The sequence below is a fragment of the Leucoraja erinacea genome, chromosome 1 (assembly GCF_028641065.1).
Source record: "Leucoraja erinacea ecotype New England chromosome 1, Leri_hhj_1, whole genome shotgun sequence".
Lineage (NCBI taxonomy): Eukaryota > Metazoa > Chordata > Chondrichthyes > Rajiformes > Rajidae > Leucoraja > Leucoraja erinaceus.
Genome location: NC_073377.1, coordinates 109,752,884 through 109,773,710, shown reverse-complemented (window position 1 = coordinate 109,773,710; position 20,827 = coordinate 109,752,884). Strand labels below are relative to the sequence as shown.

The 20,827-nt window shown below is 43.2% G+C and overlaps 1 protein-coding gene across 2 annotated transcripts in view; it reads right to left on the bottom strand.

Annotated features, from left to right (window-relative positions):
• Positions 1–18,245, bottom strand: part of stpg2 (sperm-tail PG-rich repeat containing 2) — a 346,945-nt gene extending 328,700 nt beyond the window's left edge. For both annotated transcript variants that reach the window (XM_055641243.1, XM_055641250.1), the window contains exons 1-2: positions 16,383–18,245; positions 7,612–7,718 (exon numbers count right to left, since the gene is read on the bottom strand). In XM_055641243.1, coding sequence (XP_055497218.1) covers positions 7,612–7,718; positions 16,383–16,506 — 231 coding nt within the window. In that variant the 5' untranslated portion in view covers positions 16,507–18,245. The remainder of the gene's footprint in view (positions 1–7,611; positions 7,719–16,382) is intronic.
• Positions 18,246–20,827: the final 2,582 nt, after the last annotated feature.

Here is a 20,827-nt window from a genome sequence, read left to right as displayed (position 1 = left end):
CTTACCCTCGGTAAAAGTCTGTACATTATCCCTATCAATTAATAGACAATAGGTGCAGAGTAGGCCATTAGGCCCATCGAGCCAGCACCTCCATACAAAGTGATCATGGCTGATCATCCACAATCGGTACACTGTTCCTGCCTTTTCCCCATATCCCATGACTCTGTTATCTTTAAGAGCCCTATCTAGCTCCCTCTTGAAAGTATCCAGAGAACCAGCCTCCACCGCCCTCTGAGGCAGACAATTCCACAGACTCACAACTCTCTGTGTGAAAATGTGTTTCCTCGTCTACATTCTAAATAGCTTACCTCTTATTCTTAAACTGTGGCCCCTGGTTCTGGACTCCCCCAACATGGGGAACATGTTTTCTGCCTCTAGTATGGCCAACCCCTTAATAATCTTATATGTTTCAATAAGATCCCTCTCATCCTTCTAAATTCCAGAGAAAACAAGCCCAGCCGCTCCATTCTCTCAGCATATGACAGTCCCGCCATCCCACGAATTAACAATCAGCCTTCCTATTTTTGCCACCAATGTGGATAACCTCACATTTATCCACATTAAACTGCATCTGCTCACTCCCCCAACTTGTCCAAGTCACCCTGCATTCCCTAATTCCCCTATTGATATCATTCACCACTACAGGATCACGCCTTAGTCTCCTGCACTCAAAGGAATAAAGTCTTTGCAGTCTTTACTAGCGGCTTCTCATCCACGAAGGCAACAGTGTCAAAACAAAACCTAAATAAATCAGCTCTTCCAAAATTCCTCAGGATGATCCAACAAGACAGCGTGAACTGGGAAATATAATTTAATATTGCTCAGCCTGAGGTGATCTGCAACACACAGTCTGTGGGCTGGGGGGAAGCTGCAATGATAACTTTATAAAGGAATATTTGAAGGCAAGGAAAAGTAGCTAAAATAATGGGTGGCACAGTGGCACGGCTGGTAGAGCCACTGCCTCACAGCGTGAGCGACCTTGGTTCTATCCTGACCTTGGCTGCTGTCTGTGTGAAGTTTGCACATTCCCCTATGACTCCATGGGTTTTCTCCAGGTGCTCCAGATTTCCACCCACAGCCCAAAGAAGTGTGGGTTTGTAGGCTAATTGGTCAGTAAATTGCCAAGTTTAGTGTGTAGGGAGTGGATGAGAAAGTGGGATAACACAGAACCAGTGTGAACGGGTGATCAATGATTAGCATTAATGGTGGGCCTGTTTCCATGCTGTATCTCTATACTAAACTAAAGTAGCCAGAGCGAGGCAGGTCTTTTCCTATGAGCAACAATCCTTTTGAAAATGTAATCTTTTGATTGCCAAAAAAAACACCTAATCGTTAGCTGTAAGAAGTTGTTAGAGGTCGTGGTTTGTCGAGTTTCATTGCTTTGCAAATTGGTGAGAGAGGAAATACCAATTAATTAGCAGATTAAATCAACATTTTTCTGCACACTTTGCAAGAATGTTGTTTTCTAATAATAAGCCAGTTAATGTGCAAGAAAATTGCTGATCATCTTAAAGAATATATGATGGATTTCAACTAGTTAGACACTTTAAAACTGTGATGACTACAATTTATGTCACTCTGCATTGTCACTAATGGATCTCAGACTACAAACTAGAGGCATAATAGCCAAGATTTGATTTAATTCACCTATATACCAAACTATAAAAAATTTAAAATGCAGATAAATTGCTAAATGGGACCATTACCCTGCTCAATGTCATATTTTAAAAACTGTTATTTGTTTTATGCTTCTCATTCTGAGGGTGGATGGGTTTGAAGATGCGTGGAATTGAAAGGCATATAAATCCTGCAAAAAATTCTGGAAATGTTTTGTATGCGTAGTTGGATGAGCTCCTTCTCATTTGAACTGTGAAAAATAGCGATTATATAATGGCTCTCATCAGAGCTATGCAACAGATTTATCATGTGCAGTTCTGGTCGCCCCATTACAGGAAGGATGTGGAGGCTTTGGAGAGGGTGCAGAAGAGGTTGGCCTACTTGGATTAGATGGGTTTTAGCAATAAGGAGAGATTGGACATACTTGATTTGTTTTCTCTGCCGCATCAGAAGTAGGATAGAAGATAAAGTTATTAAAAGGATAGGACAGGTGTGTGTGTGTGTGTGTGTGTGTGTGTGTGTGTGTGTGTGTGTGTGTGTGTGTGTGTGTGTGTGTGTGTGTGTGTGTGTGTGTGTGTGTGTGTGTGTGTGTGTGTGTGTGTGTGTGTGTGTGCACATTAGCTCTAGTCGTCACTGAGGCCTCCCTGTCTCACTCTATCCAAGGTATTCCCTTTGTCCTATCCATCTCTGCAACTTAAAATTAACACGGTTTCTCGCTTTTCCAGATTCATCAAAGAGATCCATGAAACCTGATGTGTTGTTTCTCTGTCCACATATACAGTTTATTATAACCATGTGTACTGAGGTACAGTGAAAAGCTTTTTTTTTTTGCTTGCTATATAATAACTAGAAAGACTATAAATGATTCAGGCCATCCACAGTGTACAGATACAGGCTAAGTAAGGGAATTGTTTTCTCTGGAACATCGGAGGTTGAGGGGAGACTTGGTAAAAGCGTACAAAATTGGGAGGCATAGATAGGGTAGACAGTCAAACCTTTTTTTCACAAGGTGGAAATGTCCAACACAGCTGTAAAGTGAGAGAGAAAAAGTTTAGTGGAGATATGCAGGGCAAGTTTTTACACAGAGAGTGGTCTGGAACGCACTGCCAGGGGTGGTGATGGAGGCAGATATGATAGTGCTGTTTAAGAGACTTTTAGTTAGGTGCATGGTGGTTCAGGGAATGGGGGGATATGGATCATGTACAGGCTGATGAGATCAGATTAACTTGGCATCATGTTTGGCACGAACATTGTGGGCCGAAGGGCCCAATCCTCTGCATTCAAAAGAGAGTTAGATATCGCTCTTAGGGCTAGCAGAATCAAGGGGTATGGGAGGAAGGCAGAAACTGGGTACTGATTGTGGATGATCAGCTATGATCACATTGAATGGCGGTGCTGGCTCAAAGGGCCAAATGGCCTACTCCTGCACCTATACGTATCTATGTATCTAACGCGTCTTTGACATATCCTCCTTGAAACATGAGGGGTGATCTTATAGAGGTGTATAAGATGATGAGAGGAATAGATCTGGGAAATTCTCTCAGAGTAGGGGACTCAGGAACCTGAGGACATAGGTTTAGTTTAGCTCATTTAGTTTAGTTTATTATTGTCACAAGGTACAATGAACAACTTTTTTATTGCGTACTAGCCAGTAAGCAGAAAGACTATAAATGATTACAATCAAGCTGTCCACAGTGTACAGACACAGGATAAAGGGAATAATGTTTAGGGAGCATAGTTGGAGCAAGAAATGCTGCTGTTGTAATAAAGATTTACAAGAGTGGGCCGATTGTAATAAATGATCCACTTCTGGGAACAGCAAGCAGTCACCATAGCTTTGGTGCCAGTGTTTCCAGTATTTTGTACTTTCATTTCTTTTTTTTTTTAAATGAGCCAGGCACAGCACCAGTCAGAACGTACTTACTGGTCAAGTGAATTACTCAATAAGCAACACTTAGAATTATCTGGATCAGCACTTGAATAGCCAAGTCATCGTAGGCCATGGACAAAGTGCTGCAAAATGGGATTAGTGGGGATCAAAAGAAATACACAAAATGCTGGAGCAATTCAGCTGATCAGGCAGCATCGCTGGAGAACATAGATGGCTGACGTTTCGGGTCGAGACCCTTCGTCAGACTGATTGTCGTAGCGGAGAGAAAGCTGGAAGAGATGTAGAGGGGGTGGGACAAGTGATAGGTGGAAGGGACTGGGAGGAGGGGGGTGGGAGAGGAAAGGGGATGGGACTGTGAGAGAAATGGGTGTGCATCTGGGCAAAGGGCACAGGGAAGAGGAGTGCAAAAAGAGGGTTTGTGTTTGTTGGTTAGTTACCCAAAGCAAGAGAATGTATTGTTCATACCATTGGGTTGTAAGCTACCCAAGTGGAATCCTCAAATCCCCTTCCATCTATAATCGCTCCTCTGGCTTCTCATTTCTCGTCTCATCTCTCCTTACCTCACAGCCTTTTGTTTTTTTATCTCGGGTCTTTGTCCAATCACTACATATCAATCAACACACCTCTTCCTCCTCACCTGTACCTACATATTAGTCACATATCAGGCTTTATCCTGCCCCCACCTCTCTTCCAGCTTCCTCCCCCCTTACGATAACATGTGTTAGAGTAGGTCTATCATGGGAAGGACCTACACAGTGAATGGTAATAGGGCCCTGAGGAGTGTTGTACAGTAGAGGAACTTAGGAATGCAGGCACATAGTTCCTTCAAAGTGAGATCACAGGTAGATAAGGTGGTCAAAAGGTATTTTGGCACATTGGCCTTCATCAGTCAGAGTATTGAGTGTAGAGGTGGGGGGGGTCATGTTGCAGTTATCTCAAGATGTTGGTGAGGCCACATTTAGTATTGTGTTCAGTTTTGGACTCCACATTATAGGAAAGATGTTGTTAAGCCAGAATGAATGCAGAGAAGATTTACGAGGATGTTGCCAGGACTCGAGGGCCTGAGCTATAGGGAGAGGTTGAACAGGCTAGGATGCTATACCTTGGAGCGCTGGAGGATAAGGAGTGATCCAATTGAGCTGTATAAAATCATGAGTGGAATAGATCGGGTAAAAGCAGAGCCACTTGCCCAGAATCAAGACCAGAGGACATATGTTTAAGATGAGGGCGGAAAGATTTTCTAGGAATTTGAGGGATAACCATTTTACACAATGGTGGTGGGCGTATGGAACGAGCTGCCGGAGGAGGTAGTTGAGGCAGGTGCTATCGCAACATTTAAGAAACATTTAGACAGGTACATGGATAGGACAGGTTTAGAGGGATATGGGACAAACGCAGGGAAGTGGGACGAGTGTGGATGAGGCATGATGGTCAGTGGTGGGAAAGATGGGTCGATGGGCCTGGTTCCATGCTGTATGACTATAACTTTGCTACAATCACTATTCACGTTCTCCAGAGATGCTGCCTGACCCGCTGAGTTACTCCAGTACTTTGTCTTTCTTTGTAAACCAGCATCTGCAGTCCCTTGTATGTACGTTAGTGTAGATGGATAGTTAATTATCTGAACTTTTTGTGCCTTCCCTCACAGTGGGAAACTTTGATTCTGCTGTGTGGGAATGTTTTATGTTGGAGTCTATCACGTGGTGTGTTCTTTTTTATTCGTATGGCTGTATGGTGACCACACATTTCACTGTTCCAATTGGTACATGTGACAAATAAATGTATGTTGTATCTTGGTCAGAACAGCCTGCTTCTGTTCCATACGAGTCTGTATCTGAGGGCCTTCACTTGCAAGTCTGTCCAGGTTGGTGTGTCATATTTCTATCCATAGACACAAGGAACTGCAGATGCTGGAATCTTGAGGAAAACACAAAATGCTGGAGGAACGCAACGGTCAGGCAGCATCTGTGGAGAGTAAGGGCAGGCGATGGTTTTTGATCGGGATGTTCTTTAATTAGCTGATATTTAAGGCCAATCCCAGCAGTGTTCAGGGTCACGTACTAATGCCGGTTTCGCATTTACAAAAACCTCTTTAAATCATCATCATAACTTAATGAGATGGACTTGAACTGATGAGTTGAGGTACAAAAATCACCCAGAGTGTTGATGGATATGAATAATATAATTCTAATGAAATAAAACCTTGAAGATAACTAGATCCTTGAACATTTCCACATAAAATACACTTATAAACAAGCAATGAAAATTTATCATTGAGCTATGCAATTTACAATTCTTTATAATCTTGGTGATTATTTTCAGGGAAATGTTCAACATTAATAATCCATGGGCAGTTATGTTATTAAAATGCAATAAAATTTCAATATTTTTTTAATGCCGAAATTGCATTTCAGTATTGAATCAACTTATTGAGTTTAATGACCAAATATATACATGGCATGCATTTAGGAACTCCATCTAACGTGCACAAAGAAGTCATAAGTCTGTCTGAGTCATCCAGCATGAAAAAAGGGCCTTTGGCCCAACTTGCCCATGCCGACCAAGATGCCTTGTTTACACTAGTCCCACCTGCCCAAGTTTGGCCTATAACCCTCTAAACTTTTCCTATCCTTGTAACTGTCCAAATATCTTTTAAATGTTGTTATAGTACCTACCTAAACTACCTCCTCTGGCATACTGTTTCCTATACTCACCACCCTGTGTGAAAATGTTGCCCCTCAGATTCCTGTTCAATCTTTCTGCTCTCACTTTAAACCTATGTCCTCTGGTTCATGATTCCACTACTCAAAACTAAAGTGCAGCTCTGTAAGGTCACCCAACATTCTCCTGCACTCTAAGGAATTGAGTCATAGCCTGCCCAACCTTTTAGCAATGTTACAAAATTTTGAGATTTAAAAAATCAAGTCTGCAATTTATCCCATCAGATAAAGCATAAAAAGAAGTTTAATTTGACACCTAATTCACTTTCATATCTCAAGTAATAAAAAAGTTATGGCCATTATCATACTCGGAAATTAGCATCTTGTTCTCTATTGATTTTCTATGGACATAACAAAAAGGCTGTGATCATGGACAGTCAAAAGCCCATAACCTTCTTAAAAATTAAGAGAACTGAATGAAATTTCCAGTTATCATAGATTGAACCATTCTGAAACAAATATAAAATAATCTTACTTGGATGACCTGAAATTAAAGCATATAATTAGTTAGTTATCCAATTGTAGCTAATTTCAAACTTCAATTACTAGATCTAAACATCTATCCATTTCTTAATAAATGATTAACATTTTTAAATAGCCTAAGTGTCCAAATAATATTCACAAATAATTCACAATAAAACATGATTTTTAAATCTCATTTACATCAATTTATAGGCCAAATGGAAGGAATTTAGTGTTTAATTGCTTCAATTAAAGTCCATTTTAAATCAGCTTTCTAGTGGGTTCCTATGAACGCCTGGTTTAGAACGTTCACATTGCGCTGGATTTGTGCCCTCAAATGCCCAGAAAAATACTGCGGGATATAAAGAGCCCAAAATGAACTACTCGCTATAGTAAACTTTGTATAAAGGTGTTTTAAGAAGCCCCTTTTAATGTAAAAATAAGGTACATACCTTTAATTGTTTGCTTTATAAAACCCTGGGGTTGCGAGAGGTCGTGGGTTGAGAGAGTGATTTTAAAACTATTATAACTATTATTTGAGGCCTATAAAACTAATAATACCTTTTGCGACTGGGTCTTTCAGCGATTTTTCGTTAATGATTTACTAGGCTGAACATCTTCGATTGGAACAGCCTAGTAAAATTCGCGTTTTAAACCCGCCCCCTCTAAACAGCGCCAAAATCGCGCACATGGGCTGGGGCAGATTCTCAACGACGATTCAGGTAGGTTTTGCAACATACCTAAACCTTTCCCTACAGCTCAGCCACTCATATCCTGGCAACATCCTCATAAATCTTCTCTGCAGTCTGGCATAACACGGATAGGAGTTGTTGTGCATTTGCTTGAAAATACTTGGAAGAACTTGGAAGTTATGAGGCAGGCTTATCTTTGCTGCACAGACTGGCAGTGACTATATCCTACCTGCATGGGGTTAACGTCATAGTGCTGTGGACCTGGTGCCAGGAGAGTTCCCGGAGTAACCAACACAGATTCGCGGTTTGTCAAAGACAGAAAGGGAGCATATCCATCTGTAATGAAAGAAAACAACCTTGGTCATTCTTCTCTTGCCCTGTAAACAAGCTACTTTGGGATCCATGCTTTTCATAGTGCTGCACTCTTTCCTGCTTAAGATTCGCAAAAACATCAAAGAAAGGGCAGCACAGTGGCGCAGCGGTAGAGTTGCTGCCTTACAGTGTCAGAGACCAGGGTTCGATCCTGACCTCGGATGCTGTCTGCATGGGCCTTATTTTACTTTAGAGAGACAGTGTGAAAACAGGCCCTTCCGCGCCGACCAGCAATCCCCGTACACTGGCACTCTCCGACACACTAGGGACAATTTACAATTTCATAAAAGCTAATTAACTGACAAATTTGTATGTCTTTGGAGTGTAGGAGGAAATCGGAGATTCCAGAGAAAACCCACACAGGTCACAGGAGAACGTACAAACTCCATACAGACAAGCACCCATAGTTAGGGTTGAACCCGGGTCTCTGGTGCTGTAAAGGGCCTGTCCCACTTGGACGACCTAATCCACGAGTTTAGAAGACCCTAGACGAGTTGGAAAAATGTCAAGGTCGTGTTGACTCACCGAAGTAAAAGACCTCCTACGACTATGTCTATGACCTCCTATGACTATGTCTACGACCTCCTACGAGTATGTCTATGACCCCCCTCGACCTCAGTCTTCCACACCTAAGACCAACTACGACTAGCTACGAGTGGAAAATGATCACAGGATAAAATTATGTCATGTTTGCATTTTTTTTACTTGGTCCAGTTACCGACCTACGACTACATACGACTATCTATGATTACCTACAACCATCACGACCTACTACGACCTACCTACAAGTAAAAAGTATCAATTTTTTCCATGCCAACTCGTGGACATTTTTGATCAGGCTGGAAAAAACGCCTACTTGAGGCCGCGAGTACGCGGAGACCACTCACGAGCATGAGGAAGACCTCCTACGACCTCGTGGTGACCATGCTGCGAGTATGAGTCAAGGGCAAACTCAGCAGAGGTCGCCAATTAAGTTGTGAAAGTGGGACAGGGGCTTTATGCAGCAACTCTACCGTTGCACCACCATGCCGCGCAGTCAATGGAAGACAGATTGGTTTGCGTGTTGGTCTAGGCTACGCCCACCACAGTTTGCAATTTCTTGCGGTCTTGGATGGAGCTGTTCCCAAACCATCTATCCTGATAAAATATTTTCTACGGGACATCTGTAGAAGTTGGTGAGAGTTGTTGGGGGCATACCTAAGGTGGAGGGACGCATTCACGTAAATGAACAGAGCATGCAACATTTTTATACTTATCTTTAAGGTACATTTGGAATCCAACACTCCTGCAGGCAGCGATGTATGCTGAATTCTAGCTGCCAATGCTTTGACCCTTTCTCCATATCACAGATGTAGGACCTGGTCCCATCCATGATTCCCTTTGATAAACTCTACACTGTGTCTTTTGACAAATACTCAGTACAGACCAGTGTATTATTCACAAGACTAGTTACTTTATGTTAATAACCTCTTGTGTGGCAATTTAACAGAGGCCTTTCAAAGGTCCAAAAGCATAAGACCAACTGGTTCACCCTTAATTACTTTGCTAGTTAGTTTTGGAGCTACAGGGTGGAAACAGGCCCTCCAAGTCCATGCTGACCAATACACATACACTAGTTCTATCCTACACACTACGGACAATTTAAAGAAGCCAATGAAACTACAAACCTGCACATCTTTGGAATTGGGAACAGCTCTGTAAATATGACATCTACACAACACGTAACTTAAGATCATCTTTAATCCACATACAGACTTAACAGCATTTTAGTAGTCACTGCCTCCTGTCTGCTACCAAACTGCGTAGTATAGGAAGTGGGTGTTAATATAAATGATACAGTAAGACGGGGTTTAGTGATGCTAACCTATATATGATTGGTTGCATGCATAAACCAATCTACATCCTCCCCCCTTAAAGAGTGAGTATAGTGAGCACCCATGCCATTACAGTTAAACAAATTCGCCATATCTATCAGGCGGTCTACTAATGTGGCCCGAACGCGTACGGATCAAATCCTCCCCTCCTTCACCGGAAAGATTAGAGGGAGGGGGCGAACCCGGAAGTGGAAAAGCCGTGGGAGAGGCTTGTGGTGGCCGAAAGGGGAAGTGTGCAGGAGGGGTAACCCCGTGGTTAGTCACGGCCGCATGTGTGGGGCATGCGGGGATCGGTAGAAGGTTCAGCAGTGAACGGCTGGAACTGAAGCGGTGGAGCATAGGGTCCTGCCGGCGGCGGACGGGGTTCTCGCACAGCAAGCAGGTGTTGACGACTTCTGCGGTAGACTGTTCCCTCATAGTCCACAAGGTAAGATTGAGGTGCGTCAGCTGTGCCAACATCAGTAGCCAGATGGGAATGTCCCCCTGGTTGTTTGCTAATGAACAACCTGGCCCAGCAGTAGAGGCAGGAGGGGTTTGCATGATTTGTCGTGCGACCGTTTCTGAATATTGTGTTTCTCCTGAATACGCTTTTGGATTGAAGCACTTGAGGGATCAGCTTCTGCTGTGCAATCGGAATCGGAGGTCTTGTTGGCCTGGACATCAGTCGCTGGGCTGGTGATCCCAAGGTCCCGTCTCTGGTAATGTTTCTGAGGTTCAGGAGATCAAGGTAAAAATCTGAATTGGCCAGGCGTGATTGTTCCAACAGTTGTTTAGCGCTTCTGACAGCCCGTTCGGCAAATCCGTTACTCTGTGGGTACTCAGGGCTGCTTGTGACATGATGGAAATTCCATCGGTTGGCAAAGAGCTTGAATGGAGAGGGTCAGAACCGGACCTAGGGTTGAGATTTTTGATTGGGGAAAGGCTAACTTTGATGAGATGCGAGATGATTTAAAAGGAGTGAACTGGGACATTTTGTTTTATGGGAAAGATGTAGAAGAGAAATGGAAGACATTTAAAGGGGAAATTTTAAGAGTACAGAATCGTTATGTTCCTGGTCGGTTGAAAGGAAACAGTAAAAATTGGAAAGAGCCCTGGTTTTCAAGGGAAATTGGACATCTTGTTCGGAAAAAAGAGGGAGATCTACAATAATTATAGGCAGAATGAAGTAAATGAGGTGCTTGAGGAGTATAAGGAATGTAAAAAGAATCTTAAGAAAGAAATTAGAAAAGCTAAAAATGTTGGCAAGTAAGGTGAAAGTAAATCCAAAGGGTTTCTACAGCTATATTAAAAGCAAAAGGATAACGAGGGATAAAATTGGTCCATTGGAGAGACAGAGTGGACAGTTATCTGCAGAGCCAAAAGAGATGGGGGAGATATTGAACAATTTTTTTTCTTCGGTATTCACCAAGGAGAAGGATATTGAATTATGTGAGGTGAGGGAAACTAGTAGAGTAGTTATGGATACTATGAGGTTCAAAGTAAAAGAAGTACTGACACTTTTGAAAAATATAAAAGTGGATAAGTCTCCAGGTCCTGACAGGATATTCCCTAGGACATTGAGGGAAGTTAGTGTAGAAATAGCCGGGGCTATGACAGAAATATTTCAAATGTCATTAGAAACGGGAATAGTCCCCGAGGATTGGCGTACTGCGCATGTTGTTCCATTGTTTAAAAAGGGTTCTAAGAGTAAACCTAGCAATTATAGACCTGTTAGTTTGACTTCAGTGGTGGGCAAATTAATGGAAAAGATACTTAGAGATAATATATATAAGCATCTAGATAAACAGGGTCTGATTAGGAACAGTCAACATGGATTTGTGCCTGGAAGGTCATGTTTGACTAATCTTCTTGAATTTTTTGAAGAGGTTACTAGGGAAATTGACGAGGGTAAAGCAGTGGATGTTGTCTATATGGACTTTAGTAAGGACTTTGACAAGGTTCCTCATGGAAGGTTGGTTAAGAAGGTTCAACTGTTGGGTATAAATGCAGGAATAGCAAGATGGATTCAACAGTGGCTGAACGGGAGAAGCCAGAGGGTAATGGTGGACGGCTGTTTATCGGGTTGGAGGCAGGTGACTAGTGGGGTGCCTCAGGGATCTGTGTTGGGTCCTTTGTTGTTTGTCATGTACATCAATGATCTGGATGAAGGTGTGGTAAATTGGATTAGTAAGTATGCAGATGATACCAAGATAGGGGGTGTTGTGGATAATGAAGAGGATTTCCAAAGTCTACAGAGTGATTTAGGCCATTTTGAAAAATGGGCTGAAAGATGGCAGATGGAGTTTAATGCTGATAAATGTGAGGTGCTACACCTTGGCAGGACAAATCAAAATAGGACGTACATGGTAAATGGTAGGGAATTGAAGAATACAGTTGAACAGAGGGATCTGGGTATAACCGCGCATAGTTCCTTGAAGGTGGAATCTCATATAGATAGGGTGGTAAAGAAAGCTTTTGGTATGCTAGCCTTTATAAATCAGAGCATTGAGTATAGAAGCTGGGATGTAATGTTAAAATTGTACAAGGCATTGGTGAGACCAAATCTGGAGTATGGTGTACAATTTTGGTCGCCCAATTATAGGAAGGATGTCAACAAAATAGAGAGAGTACAGAAGAGATTTACTAGAATGTTGCCTGGGTTTCAACAACTAAGTTACAGAGATAGGTCTTTATTCTCTGGAGCGCAGAAGGTTAAGGGGGGACTTGATAGAGGTCTTTAAAATGATGAGAGGGATAGACAGAGTTGATGTGGACAAGCTTTTCCTTTGAGAATAGGGAAGATTCAAACAAGAGGACATGACTTCAGAATTAAGGGACAGAAGTTTAGGGGTAACATGAGGGGGAACTTCTTTAGTCAGAGAGTGGTAGCGGTGTGGAATTAGCTTCCAATGGAAGTGGTGGAGGCAGGTTCATTGGTATCATTTAAAAATAAATTGGATAGACATATGGATGAGAAGGGAATGGAGGGTTATGGTATGAGTGCAGGCAGGTGGGACTAAGGGGAAAAAAAGTTGTTTGGCACGGACTTGTAGGGCCGAGATGGCCTGTTTCCGTGCTGTAATTGTTATATGGTTATATGGTTAACTCATGGCTGGTAAATTGTCTTCCGTTGTTGGTCTGCAAACGGACGGGTGAGCCGAATGTGGAGGTGTTTATTTAATTTTCGGTTGACCATCTCAGATGTTATGGAGGTCAGGGGGTCAAGTTCAAACCAGTTTGAAAATGAGTCGGCGAGGACGAGGTAGTGATTACTGCGCCACTCGAAGATGTCTGCCGCCACAGACGTCCAGGCCAGGGCTGGTGGAGGTTGTTGCAGTAGGGGCTGCCTCTGCTGGTATGGTGCAAGACTGTTGCAGGTGGGGCAAGAAGATATACGATCCCGTATGTATTTGGCCATCCCAGGCCAGTAGAACATATTCTGTGCGTTGGTCAGTGTAGCATCGACTCCCGGATGACAGCTGTGCGCCTCATTGTAGTATTTATCATGCAATGATGAGGGGGTCACGACTTTGTGGCCCTTGACTATGACACCATCCTGTATGCCCAGTTCATCGCGGACTAGGAAGAACGGCTGCGCCTCTGTTGGTACACTAGAGCGCCTGTCTGGCCAACCCTTTTTGATCACTGGTGAGAGTATTTGGAGGGTGGCGTCGGTAGCACTATATTCGGCTAGGCTCCGTAGTTTGTTTGCGTAGGAGCTCAGACCTCAGCTTTTGATCATTCATCCCTGTCACCAGAATGTCTCTTGTTAACTGGTCAGTCATGTTTTCGAATCGGCACCTCTGGGCCATATATTTTAAATCTGAGATGAAGCTTTCGACAGGTTCGTCTGGCAACTGTCTCCGAGTAAATAATCTTGACCTTTCCAAAATGTGGTTAGAGGGCAGGTCACAAATCTCACTAAATTTGCGTAAAACAAGACATTAGGGTCGTCAGCAGATTCCTCAGGCGTAACTACCTGATTGTTGGCACCCAGGATCACTGGGGCATATCGGAAAGTCCTGAATCGTTTCATGGCATCTGGGCCAGCGAGGTTAAGTAGCAGGGAGGCTTTGACAGCATCTGGTTCATTTCGATGCGTGATGTTCATGTAGTGCCCGTAATCCATTTCAAAAGTAGCCCAGCGCTCACCAATATCCGAATCAAAGATAAGCTGTGCAAGGTTTAGGCAGGAAAAAGCCATCGCAAAAAGTGAAAATAAAAACTTGATAAAAGGAAATAAAAAAACGATAAACGGGAGAAGTGGGTTAACCCAAACGTGACACCATGTAAATATGACATCTACACAACACGTAACTTAAGATCATCTTTAATCCACATACAGACTTAACAGCATGTTAGTAGTCACTGCCTCCTGTCTGCTACTGAACTGCGAAGCATAGGAAGTAGGTGTTAATATAAATGATACAGTAAGGCGGGGTTAGTGATGCTAACCTATATATGATTGGTTGCATGCATAAACTAATCTACAAGCTCCTCTGTGCATATGGATGCCTAGAACTTAATCCCTGGTCACTACACTTAACTACCCCGGAATTCAGAGACAGTGCATAACTCAGATGGTAAACGAGATGAATTTCAATGAAAAACCTTTTATGGGAAAAAAAGGCAAAGTGCTGGAATAACTCAGTGGGTCAGACAACATCCCTGGAGAATATGGAGAGGTGACATTTTGAGTCGGGACTCTTTTTCCGACTGTGGGGGGGGTTTAGAAAGCTGGAATAGTGGAGGGCAGGACAAATCTTGGCAGGTAACAAGCTTTGTCACTTTGTCACACGCTGTCCTGCCTTTCCTCTCTTCCAGCTTTCTTTCTCCCCCTCCTACAATCAGTCTGAAGAAGGATTCCAGCCCGAACGTCACCTATCCGTATTCTCCAGAGATGCTGCCTGACCCGTTGAGTTTTTTCCAGCAATTTGTGTCTTTATTTTATAAACCAGCAACTGTAATTCCTTGCTTCAACACCTCCTGTGGGAATGCAGCAATACCAGTTCATCCAGCAGATGGAGTGCCAGGAGACACAAGACTGCAGATGCTGAAAGTGTGAAGAGTGTTTAATTGTCATAGGTACCGACAATGGAACAATGAAATTCTTACTTGTGGCAGTGTAACATATCTGTAAATCCAATAAGAGAGACAAATAGCATCAAAAATTCAATAAATTAATAACTGTAATAAACTAGTGCAAAAATCAACAAAGTGCAAACAAAGATAGTTCATAGAGTGAAGAGTGTAGTCAAGAGTGTTTTATTGTCATAGACCGAAACTGAACAACAAAATTCTTATTCACAGCAGCAGCACAATAGGTTTATAAACACAGTCAAACTCAATAGATTACATAATAAAAAAAAGTTGAATTAATAAAAAATCCAATATAGTATAAAACAAAATAAAGCCCCAAGTCCCTAGTGCAACCCTCCCACAAACTACACCCACATTCAAGATTCAAGATTCAAGAGAGTTAATTGTCATGTGTCCCAGATAGGACAATGAAATTCTTGCTTTGCTTCAGCACAACAGGAGGCCCCTGTCCATTGTAATACGCATCCCCAAAACAAAATACCTGCTATGATCAATTAGTCACCTACATTCCTTCCCCTGGCTCCACAATTCACACATCTTCTATCCTTATCTCACCCCCATTTACCTTTTCATATCTGGCCCTTTGCCCAACCATCTACCAATCAAATCCCCCCTCACCTGTATCCACCTATCACTCAGCAGGCTTCATCCTGCCCCCTCATCCCTTCCTGCTCTCTCCCTGCCCCCCACCCCCATATCAGTCTGAAGAAGGGTGTCAACCCAAAACATCACCTGTCCAACTTCTCCAGAGATGCTGCCTGACCCACTGAGTTACTCCAGCACTTTGTGTTTTGTTTTCATTTAAATTATAACTGTTTGTAGTTAGTTGGTAAGTAACTCCTGTCTCAATATAACAATGTAGGTACACAAAAATGCTGGAGAAACTCAGCGGGTGCAGTAGCATCTATGGAGCAAAGGAAATAGGCAACGTTTCGGCCCGAAAAGTTGCCCATTTCCTTCGCTCTATAGATGCTGCTGCACCCGCTGAGTTTCTCCAGCATTTTTGTGTACCTTTGTTTTTCCAGCATCTGCAGTTCCTTCTTAAACTCAATATAACATTGTTGTCAGGAAGAAGAAACTAGTTTCGTACACACAAAAAACAAAACAAACTAATAAAACTGGATTAATGTTTGAAGCAAAGGACCAAGCCTAACAATGGAAATATTCTTTTTTTTTTGTAAACCAGTAGTTGCAGTTTCTTGTCGAAACTTGGAATTGCAGATGTTGGTTTACACAAAGAGACAAAGTACTGGAGTAACTCAGTGGGTCAGGCAGCATCCCTGGAGAACATGGATAGAAAGTCTGCAGTTTCTTGTTTCTTTAACTTTAGGCTTGTCCCAGAATACAAAGTACTGGAGTAACAATAAAAGGCTATCTATCTATCTATCTATCTATCTATCTAACTCAGTGGGTCAGGCAGTGTCCCTGGAGAACATGGATAGAAAGTCTGCAGTTTCTTGTTTAAGTCTGCAGTTTCTTGTTTCTTTAACTTTAGGCTTGCCCCAGAATACAAAGTGCTGGAGGAACTCGGAGGATCAGGCAGCATCTGTGGAGGGGGAATGGACGGGTGACGTTTGGGGTTGGGATCCTTCTTTAGATTGAATGAGTGTGTGAGAGAATGTATGAAGAGAGTGTCAGGGAGAGATTGTGAGTGAGACGGGGAAAGGCGTCTCACCTCCATCCGTGCAGCCACACTGCGCCCTGCTGCGGCCGGCGTTGTACGAGGCGGGCCCGACTGCCGGCCCGGTGCTGCCGAGCGCCGAGGCGAAGATGGTGTCCCGCGGTGCTCGGTCGTACATCTTTGCCCGGGGGATGAGAGACGGTGCTGAAGGGAGGGGAAGGGGGTCGATAAAACACCCCGGGAGGGGCAAGAGGAGCGGCCGCGAAGTTTACACGCAATTCCAGTCAGCGAAAGTAGTGAGAGAGAAGTCTCTCTCGTCAGGTCAGGGCAACTGATGGTACGGTGCCGGCTGTCTTGCCTTGTCCCTGAGTGAATGTATCAATGTGATGTATCCGTCTCCCTGTCTGTATCCCCCTCACCGCATTGTTAGATTGTATCCGCCTGACTGTGTCGCCGCTGCCATGGAGACCGACGCGAGCCTCAGCCTTAGCTTTATTATTGTCACGTGTACCAAGGTTCAGTCAAAGCTTTGCTTTGTTTTGCAATGCCATCAAATAATGCCACACACAAATACCCTGGAGATGCATCCCTGGAGCAGTCTGAAGACAGCTCCCTACACCAAACGTCACCCCGTGCTTTTTCTCCAGAGATGCTGCCTGACCCGCTGAGTTGCCCCAGCACTTGGGTGTTCTTTTGTGTATTAACCAGCATCTGCAGTTCCTTCCTACAAGGTCCGACCCGAAACTTCGCCTATCCATGTTCTCCTGAGATGCTGCCTGACCCGCTGAATTACTCCAGCACTTTGTGTCACACTCCATGTGTAGGAAGGGACTGCAAATGCTGGTTTATACCGCAGATAGAAACAAAGTACTGGAGTACTTTGATTTAGATTTGAGTTAGATTTAGCTCTTTGGGCTAAAGGAATCAAGGGATATGGGGAAAAAGCAGGAACGGGTTACTGATTTTAGATGATCAGCCATGACAATATTGAATGGCGGTGCTGGCTCGAAGGGCTGAATGGCCTACTCCTGCAACAATTTTCCTATGTTTCTATGTAACTCAGCGGGTCAGGCAGTATCTCTGGAGAATGGTTCAATTAGCAATGTTACAAAATTTTGAGATTTAAAAAATCAAGTCTGCAATTTATCCCATCAGATAAAGCATAACAATAAGTTTAATTTGACACCTAATTCACTTTCATATCTCAAGTAATAAAAAAGTTATGGCCATTTTCATACTCGGAAATTAGCATCTTGTTCCCTATTGATTTTCTATGGACATAACAAAAAAGCTGTGATCGTGGACAGTCAAAAGCCCATAATCTTCTTAAAAATTAAGAGAACTGAATTAAATTTTCAGTTATCATAGATTGAAGCATTCTGAAACAAATATAAAATAATCTTACTTGGATGACCTGAAATTAAAGCATATAATTAGTTAGTTACCCAATTGTAGCTAATTTCAAACTTCAATTACCGAACTAAACATCTATCCATTTCTTAATAAATGATTAACATTTTTAAATAGCCCAAGTGTCCAAATAATATTCACAAATAATTCACAATAAAACATGATTTTTAAATCTCATTTACATCAATTTATAGGCCAAATGGAAGGAATTTAGTGTTCATTTGCTGTAAATTAAAGTCAATTTAAATCGGCTTTCTAGTGGGTTCCTGTGAACGCGCTGGTTTAGAACGTTCACATTGCGCTGGATTTGTGCCCTCAAGTGCCCAGAAAAATACTGCGGGATATAAAGAGCCCAAAATGAACTACTCGCTATAGAAAACTTTATATACAGGGTTCTTAAGAAGCCCCATTTAATGTAAAAATAAGGTACATACCTTTAATTGTTTGCTTTATAAAACCCTGGGGCTGCGAGAGGTTGCGGAGTGAGAGAGTGATTTTTAAACTACTATAAATATTATACAAGGCCATAAAAACTAATAATACCTTTTGCGACGGGGTCTTTCAGCGATTTTCCGTTAATGATTTACTAGGCTGAACATTTTCGATTGGAACAGCCTAGTAAAAATCGCGTTTTAAACCCGCCCCCTCTAAACAGCGCCAAAATCACACACAAGGGGTGGGGCAGATGCTCAGCCACGATTCAGGTAGGTTTTGTAACATACCTAGTTCAATGGTTTCTTTATTATCACGTATACCAAGGCACAATTTTTTTTTTTTTAAATTGACTATCACCATACCTGGTCAGACAACACCATCCCCAGTCAGTACGAAATGTACTGAACAGTCCACTGAGTCAATATGCAAGAGTTTGACCCTGACTACAGGTGCTGAATGTAGAGTCTGTACGTTCTCCCTGTGACCATGTAGGTGTTCTCCTGGTGCTCTCATATTCCAAAGACGTTCAAAAGGTTTTGTAGGTTTATTGGCTTTAGACTTTAGTTTAGAGCGGAAACAGGCCCTTTGGCCACCGAGTCTGCGGCAACCAGTGATCCCCATACATTAACACTTTGGCATAATCCGACACACTTGGGACAATTTGCAGAAGCCAATTAACCTACAAACCTATACGTCTTTGGAGTGTAGGAGGAAACCAGAGCACCCACGCGCTCACAGGGAGAATGTACAAGCTCTGTAGTCAGGATCAAACCCGGGTAAGGCAACAGCTCTACCGCTGCTCCTCTGGGATGCTCTGGCGTGAGTTGGGCCTGTTTCCATGCTAAATGACTCTATGACTCTAATCGGAGTTTTTGCTCTGTATTTCATTCCAAAAACATTTAAACTGCAGAGACCATGGAAGAAAATAAAAGTTTCTATTAACTAATCTAGACCTAAAGAATTGTCTGTCCATTTGCTCCACAAATGCTGCCTGACCCGTTTAGTTCCTCCAACACTTTGTATTTTGCTGAAGTTTCCATAACATGCTGATTTAGGTCGCAGTGTTTGCATTCACCCTTCAACCACAAGGTGGCAGTGCTGCCCACTAGCTACTTAGATTAACCCTGTGATGTGATGAGCGCTGTTTGGTTTAGGTTTATTATTGTCACGTGTACTGAGGTACAGTGAAAAGCTTTGTTTTGCATACTATCTAATCAAATCAGATCAGGCTATACATAGATACAATTAAGTTAGAGCAAGGGAAAAGATACAGAGTGCAGGATATAGTTCCCCGCACTGCAATGCATCAGTTCCAGAGACAAAGTCCAATGTGGAGGTGAATCCCTAACTTTTGGAAGGACTGTTCAGGAACCCAATAACAGAGTCCACAAACCTGAGTCTGGTGGTGCACGCTTTCAAGCTTCTGAATCCTCTGCCCGATGTGAGCAGGAAGAAGAGAGAATAACCATGGTAGGACAAGTCTTTGATTATGTTGGCTGCTTTCTCAAGGCAGTGTGAAGTGTAGATTGAGTCAATGGTGGGAAGTCAAGTCTGTGTGATGAACTGGACTACGTTGATAACTCCCTGCAATTTATTGCTGTCTTGGGCAGAGCTCTTCCCAAACTAAGCTGTGTTGAAATCTGCCAGTATGTTTTCAGCAGTGCATCTGCTTCTAACTTTGTAAGAGTCATTGAAAACAAGCCAAATTTACTCACTCCTGCGGAAGTAGAGACATTGGTGTGCCGCCTTGACTGTTGCTTCAATGTGGTCTGTCCAAGACAGATCGTTGGTAATATTAATACTGTAGAGAACTGTACAGACACAGTCTGGTGATCAAAGTCAGCTTTAATCATCAGTCATGGTGGTGCAGTACAATATGTTGTTAGTTCATCTCTACCACCGGTGTAACTACGTAATATGGGAAGTGAGTGTTAGTATAAAGTGTACAGTAAGGTGGAGCTAGTGTTAGTACATTACTCTGATTGGTTCACATGCAATAACCAATCTACATCCTTCCCCATAGAGAAAAGAGTTGTTAAAACACATGCCGTTAAACATATTCACCGTACTTGTCAGGTGGTCTGCTAACCCGACTCAAATGTGTACGGACAAACCCTTCCCCCTCCATTCTGGAAAAGTTAGTAGGGCTGGGTGATGGAGAACCCGAGAAGGAGTACGCAGCCGTGGTGCCTGGAGAGAAAGGGCAGGACGAGCATGCAGGACTAGAGGCACTGGGGGATTAGGGAACCGAACGTCGCGGGGAATACATGCTGGGGTCAGGGGGTCTGGGACCGGGAGGAGATGGTGCGTAAGGACCGGGAGGAGATGGTCGAGGTTTGTTCACGGGCAGAAGATGTTGACGGCTGTGCCGGTACAGAACACAATCGACGTTGACAAGGTAGGAACGAGGTCTCCTGGCAGGCCCCTCAACGAAACCCAGTCCGGTATGTCCAACCGGAGTCTGCAGGCGAACCACTTGACTTTGCAGTAACGGTTTAAGTGGTTTGCTCTACTTGTCATAGGAGCGCTTCTGGACATCATGTTTCTCCTGAATGTGCTTCTGGACCGCAGCTGGTTTGAGCACCTGTGGCTTCAGCTGTTGCTGGGCGACGGGGAGCTGGGGCCGTGTCGTACGAGACATCAGCTGCTGGGCG